The 7,022-nt window shown below is 42.8% G+C and overlaps 1 protein-coding gene across 1 annotated transcript; it reads left to right on the top strand.

Moving 5' to 3' along the window:
- The first annotated feature begins 3,759 nt into the window (after positions 1 to 3,759).
- On the top strand, positions 3,760 to 6,562 carry LOC6030789 (pseudouridylate synthase 7 homolog). The gene is made up of 2 exons (XM_001841647.2): positions 3,760 to 4,209; positions 4,271 to 6,562. Exons 1-2 carry the CDS (start codon positions 3,923 to 3,925, stop codon positions 6,168 to 6,170), a joined length of 2,187 nt encoding a protein of 728 aa, XP_001841699.2. The 5' UTR covers positions 3,760 to 3,922; the 3' UTR covers positions 6,171 to 6,562.
- Positions 6,563 to 7,022: the final 460 nt, after the last annotated feature.

Here is a 7,022-nt window from a genome sequence, read left to right as displayed (position 1 = left end):
GTTAGGATATTGTCTCCTCCGTATTGGAGCCTGACCTCTGCGGTGGTAGTTTGAAAAATGTTTCGCCTGAGCTGGAACTCTTTGAGAAAGTAGTCAGATTGCAATCTATACATCTATGCATTACAAGAATAATTGAATAAAATATGTTTTTTGTTGTTATCTGATTTTTTTTTACATTTTGAAGGTTTATATAAATAATATGACCTTAAACATTCTACGGAAATATCAAAAGTGCTTGAATCCATACCTTTAGCTACAATAAATATAATTTGAAGAGAAAATAAATTTGACATATAATAGAAATCGAATTTAGCCGAACGGCATTTATTTCAGTTTATATATTTTATTTTTATTGCAACAATTTACCACATGATTTTGTTTTATTCATCAGAATAATATTTTCTGTACTATGTTTTGTTTCAAGATAAACAAAAATATTATTAAGTAGACACAACAGAGACAAAAAAACTATTCGGTAAAAACTATCGTTTGTTTGGTTAAAAGATCGCGTAAGTGAATATTAATAGAAAGTTCAAAATTTTTAATATAAAAGTTGAAAAATGTTGATACTACCATGCATTTACAGAACAAAATCGGTATTTTTTTTAAAGAAAGCTTTTGTGGCAAAAATAAACAACATTTGATTTTATTTTTTTTATAAAATAAATGTATTTTGTGCAGCAAAGCACATTTTGAGCATTAATTGAATTATTTATATTATTTTTGCAATTTGCTTCATTTATTGAGATTGCTTTTCAAGAAATCATCTTAAACTGAAATATGGACTATTTTTTATTTTATAAAAGTGTACCGGTACTGATGAAAACAAATTCTTCGAAAATATTACTAATTTTGCATTTTAGTAATTTTTGCCATGATTTATTAACAGTTTCAAAATTAGTTAAAATGCGGTAATTTTTGATACAATGTTAAGCGGTGTTTGCACATTGGAAGGAACCGGTCAAGAAAAAAATCAAATGGGCAGCAGTAGAAGCGAAAGCAAGCCAGATAGGGTGAAGAAAAGCCTCAAGAAAACGCTCCCTCTCCTTTGTTCTGCTGTTCGCACTAGCGTGCCCAGGGTGGGGCAACATGGGGCAGTTGCCCCACCATCCTCGGAAATTTGTTCTAAAATTGGGCAGGGGGTGTCAATAAACGACGAAATTTTCAAAACTCTTATATTTTTGCCCCACCTTCCTTGAGGACCTGGGCACGCTAGTGGCTGTTCGTAAAGCTGTTTATTGACCCCTTTCCTTCCGATCTCCATACCAACCTTTATTAAAAAAAAATGTTGTTTGTTTTAGCTGTACAGCTTGGTTGGGAATAAATTACAGAAAAGTACAGATGAAAATATTGATAATGAGGAAGGAATAAGCTTGCTTGTAGATCCATTTTGGGTGTTTTTGGGTATTACTCACAAACATATACTTTTCGTCACGTCTGCATTTAATATTAAAATCAGTTTATGTTTACCTTCAAGTCCCGTCTGGTGGATCAATCGGACGTGGCACTGGGCTTGGGCTCATAATCCATAGATTTTTTTAAATAAGTTAAATTACCACATTGTATATATTTTTAGAAATGTTTATTCTTTGTTTTTTATGGTACACATAAATTTAAAACTTAAAAAAGCCAGAATTATGCTTCATTTGTTATTTAAGTCAGCAACATGTTAGATTTTTGAATTTTGAACACATTGTTTTATATTTCATATTCACAATATGATAATAAATAAGAATAATGTGATTTCATTTCATTCGAAATGTTTAAAAAAATAAAAATTGCTTTTGAATTTGAATTATTATTTTTTTAAATTGTGTTGTTTCAGCAATGCTTGTAAAATTTGCTTTTTAATTTTAAATTACATAAAAATTAAAGAAAATCAGGTAAACAATCACTAATCTTGTATTGCATAAAAAATTGATAAACCTGCGTTTATTTGAGAAAAATTTGTGGTTTTTGTTTTTCTCCTCGTTTTTTCTTTTTCTTATATTTTCAGGTGTTTTTAAATTTTCAACCTCATCAGCGCATTCCATTTTCTACAACTCCTGCGATCGGATGTCAGTCTCTTGGACAGCACAGATGAAACATTTCAAAGACTGCGCTTTCGTATTTAGATCAGCATGAAAACAAAGTCAAGGAACCCGACGAAAATCTTATAGGAAATTAAAAAAAATGTTGATTGATTTAGCATTCATGCAATTTTTCTGTTAGGAATTATGATTGATATTCGTCATCTTGAGAGTAGAAAAGAGGGAGAATGTAGGGATTATGGGTTGCAGGATTAAATATGTAATAAATTATTAAATGAGTATTTATTATAAGATTGATATAATTCATAAATAAGAGTTAAGAGCGCAACAAAAAGTGCGCACCTTCATGAATATTGCCTTGTTAGCTGATTGTGGATCGAGTGCGAGAGCGCGCTAGCGAGCTACGAGAGAGAACAACGAGCGAGAAAACAATGAGATGCGCGCGGCCGGCGAAAGAGAGAATGAAGATTGTCAAATCAGTTTTGTGGTTAATTTCTGTGGAATAAGACGTGTTGTTTGTTAATTGCAAAATATCTGTGTTTTTATTATAAAAGAAAGTCCCCGATCACGACAGATACTATCATGCATTTATAGAACAAAATCGTTGTATTGGTTAAAATTTTGCATAAGCATGTATTTCGTCTTGGCCACGTTCAACGAGAGGTAATATTACAGTGATGATTTTCAAAAAATGTGATGAATTGTATTTCAAAATTCCAAAATAAAAACAGTATGTTTTAATTTTTTTATTGTATTTAACGCTTCTGCTTTTGGTTCCGCGTCCGAACTGTACCGATTCATACGGTACGCCACCGGTGACGTCTGAAGACCCCAGGCTGAGCAGGTTACGGATGGACGTTTGTTTGGGCAGCAACATCGTGGCCTTCATTTTGGAGCGCAACAGCGATGTAGAGAACAGGGTAGTCTCGTTACCGGCCTTCATCAGGACAGGCTTGGAGGAGTTGGCCATTGGCTGTTGATTCGGGAAAGGAAAGTCAACGTTTTCCGGCTGGGAAGTGAAATGAAGCGCCTGAACAAGGAGTTCCCGATCCTGGAAGCGCATCCGAACCTTGAAGCTGCTAAGGCTCTCGGACCGGAATTCGATTTCCAGCACTTCATTCCCTTCGTGAATGACACAGATTTTCCCAAGGTCCAGGTTCATTCGGCCGAAGCTGCGCCTTCTCGAGGTGAGCATGTGTGGGCGGGTAGTTGCTAAAAGAAATTGAAAGTAAGTGAACACATTCCTAATACTTACCGGTGTTGTAAACCGCCGGCACCGGGTGCAACATCCGAATATGCCACTTCTCGGCGAACTCCTCTTCGTAGGATTCTTCTCCTCAACGTGAAAATAAACTTTTTCTTACTTGTCCAAAAACTATAATATTATGTAGATGTCATCCCAGTCCTCGTCGGAATTGACCTTCAACCACCCAACCCGGGCCACCACCACCGAACACAACCGGTGCAAATTCACATCCCGGCCTCCGATCTTCGGCAACCGCATAAACGGCGTTTTCTGCAATTTTAATACACACCTGGCAAAAAATGCCAAGCAATTCGATGAAGAAGAGTTTGTCGCGTGTCTTTTTGGTGAATACGCGCAATGTTTAATAAACAAGCTTGTTTTTTTCCGTGTTCGCTCAGGCTGAAGTTTTGATGAAATTTACTACTTTTCATGCAGCGTGTGTACCCCCATTTTGACTCTTCCAAAATATACGTGCACTTCTTTTCCTCGCGATTCTTCAACTGTCATTCTCGTTCGCGCATTCTCTCTCTCCGTCGGCCCGGCAAACACGTGCAAGTTTCTACCCTGCCCGCTGGTAGATTCCAACTCCTTCCGAAATCCCGCGTCCCAGTTCCTTGATACCCAACCAGATAAGCGCCCTCCGATCATGGGCCGTAACAACTTTCAGCATCGCGGTGGCCGTGGTGGCGGAGGCGGCCGCGGCGGTGGTCATCGGAACAATCCGTTTAAAAATCGTGGCGGTGGCGGCGGCGGAGGAGGACGAGGTAGAGGTGGTCATCAGAACCGGCCACCGTTCAACCGGAACAAGCAAGCGGGTGGCAAGGACCGGAATCGACGCGACGGGGCGGTGCTGTCCGAGCTGAAGGAGGAACAGGTGTTTGTGACGGAGTACGTTACGCCGGGGGAAGGATTCCGGGGGATTTTGAAGTCGAGGTGAGTGTTTTTGGGAAGGTTGGTTGAATGTGAAGGTGAATAAATTGATTTTATTTTATAGGTTTTCCGACTTTCATGTGAACGAGATTGATTGCGAAGGAAACGAGGCTGTGTTGACGGAGTTGAAATTGCCGGAACAACCCAAGGAGGACACGAGCAATAGCGAGCAGGAGCTAGTGGCGTTGATCACGCAGGAGACATTGGATCAGATTCGGAAGGTTGCGGAATCGAAGGACAAATGCAGCGATGTTGTTGAAATTGACGTCACCGAAATGTCCAAGGAGGACCGTGGAAAGATTCACAACGGTGCCAAGGGATTGTTTGGCAGTGCCATTATTGGATCGACCGTGACGAAGGACGACCGAAAGTTTGTCACTTTCACGCAGTTTGACAAGAAGAAAGTTCGCGATCGGCGCGAAAAGTGGCTGTGGCCGGAGGAGTTTACGCACTTCCTGCTGTACAAAGAGAATATCGACACGATTCAGGCGACGACGATGTTAACGGAGAACCTGCGATGCTCGCCGTCGGCGTTTGCGTACGCCGGAACGAAGGATCGACGGGCCAAGACGACGCAGTGGGTCAGCATACGGCACGGTGATCCGGTTCGGATTGCATCCGCCGCGGCCAAGCTCAGAAACATCAAGATCGGAAACTTTTGCTTTAAACCAGCGCAGCTCAAGTTGGGCCAGCTGCGTGGCAACCGGTTCCGGATCGTGCTCCGCCAGGTCATGGCTAGTGAAGACGTGCTGCGAAGCTCGCTGGAGAGTTTCCGCGAGAAGGGTTTCATCAACTACTTCGGCCTGCAGCGGTTCGGTAACTGTGCGTCCATTCCGACGTACAAAGTCGGCATCGAAATCTTGAAGAGCGAGTGGAAAGAAGCTTGCGACTTGATCCTGAAACCGCGGGAGGGCGACGTGTGGTTCATGCAGCAGGTTCGCGAGATTTGGCAAAAGACTGGCGATGCGCAGGCTGCGTTCGAAAAGTTCTTTTACAGCAACAAGAGCATCGAGAAGACGATTCTGAAGTGGCTTGCATCGCACGAAAACGATTTTCGAGGCGCCCTTGAACATCTGCCTCGTAACATGCGGCTGCTGTACAGCCACTCGTACCAAAGCGTGATCTGGAACAGAGTCGCTTCCAGACGAATAAGAGACCTCGGCTATCGTCTCGTCCCGGGAGATCTCGTCTTCGTGGACAAATCTGCGGAACATGTCGATCTGGAACCCGTTCTTGACGTGGAAGCCGCCTTAGAGCAGAACGAAACCGTCCAGCAGGTAGACAAAGAAGAACCCGACCAGTCGGAACAATCCCCCGAACTCTCGCACTTCAAAAGCCTCGTGAAACCGCTCACCGAGGCCGACATCGAATCCGGCTCGTACACCATCTTCGACATCGTCCTGCCCCTGCCCGGCCACGACATCGCCTACCCGGCAAACGAGTGCGCCACCTGGTACGAGGAACTCCTCGCCGCCGATGGTCTGTCCTCGGAGAAGCTCAAGCAAAAGACCAAAATGCACTCGCTGACCGGAGCCTACCGGAAGGTCTTCATCAAACCGGAAAATCTCGACTGGAAGCTAGTCCCGTACGAAAACCCCAACGGCGCGCTCATTCTGTCAGACCTGGAAAAGCTAAACAACGTGCCGGAACCTACGCAGCCGGAAAACGCCCCCCACAAGGCGCTCCTGTTGGACTTCCGGCTCCCGAGCTCGGCGTACGCGACGATGGCTCTGCGGGAGATCCTCAAGGTGGACACGTCCGCGCTGTACCAGCGATCGCTCGAGCAGCAGGAGACCAAATCGGAGGAAAGCGCGCCAACGGAAGAAGCGGAAGCACCTAAAGAAGAGGACAAACCAGTTGTCTCAGACGGCGACGAGAAACCTGAGGAAAACCACGAGGCAGAATCTCCGGAAGGCAACGGAGACGATGAAGAACCGGCGGAGAAGCGGGCCAAGCTCGACTGAGGCTGTTTTGCGAGCGGGATACTGACCACAAATCGCATTTTGGGGATGCCACACGGCCGGGTCGGTAAAGTGTTCGATTGAAGGGAAGTGCGGAGGAATCGAAAACGAGCAGTTTCCCGATCTGGGTGTGGTGGCTCAAAATGTATACTATCGAGGAAAATAATTTAAAACACACACACACTCACACAAAATGTAACTTTTGGTTCCGCCAAGGAAAACTTCCTTTTACAAATAAAGGAGACTGCGTTTTGAAATTGAAGGACAAGACTGGAGGTGAAAGGCAATCGAAGAGACAGAAAAGTTAAGCAAGCAGAATAAATATGTAAAAAAAACAAACTGTAACTTCAGTCACTCGTATTTTTGATAAATATATCATTCGTTAGCAAATGCAACATTTGGTTTTGTTTTTTTGAGGGTTGGTCTTTATTTTTGGAAATCCGAGTGATCTTTCATGTTTTTACTCAGTTAAATACAGGGTCTATTCTAGCATTCGATCGAATCGTAAATCGAAAGGCATCAAAATAAATAAAAATCGGCAAGGCAAATTCTGACCAAAAAACTAACTTAATCCACCTATGTGGTTGGAGCCTTCCTCACAACAATGGCTGTACACAAGTTTCATCTATTTTTTAGATCCGGCTTCCAAAAAGTACATCGATATCACTTAAGTGGCCATATCTCGAGACAGGGTTAGCAGATCTTCAATGTTTTGGGCTCGTTGGAAAGGTTTTTTGATAAACTAACCAACGATGGGTCGGATGATGGACCCGGGCATAGTATACATACATTTAAGTGAGATCCGGCTTAAAAAAAATACAACAATATCACTTAAGTGGCCATATCTCGAGACAG

This window comes from Culex quinquefasciatus, chromosome 3 (assembly GCF_015732765.1).
Source record: "Culex quinquefasciatus strain JHB chromosome 3, VPISU_Cqui_1.0_pri_paternal, whole genome shotgun sequence".
NCBI lineage: Eukaryota > Metazoa > Arthropoda > Insecta > Diptera > Culicidae > Culex > Culex quinquefasciatus.
Note: the sequence above shows the minus strand (reverse complement) of the source record. Positions and strands in the feature narration are given on the sequence as shown.

Excerpts from the sequence above, each read along its gene's own strand:
- LOC6030789 (XM_001841647.2), top strand. The coding sequence starts at position 3,923 with ATGGGCCGTAACAACTTTCAGCATCGCGGTGGCCGTGGTGGCGGAGGC. Across the intron at positions 4,210-4,270 it reads CGGGGGATTTTGAAGTCGAG|GTTTTCCGACTTTCATGTGA; the intron begins GTGAGTGTTTTT and ends TTTATTTTATAG.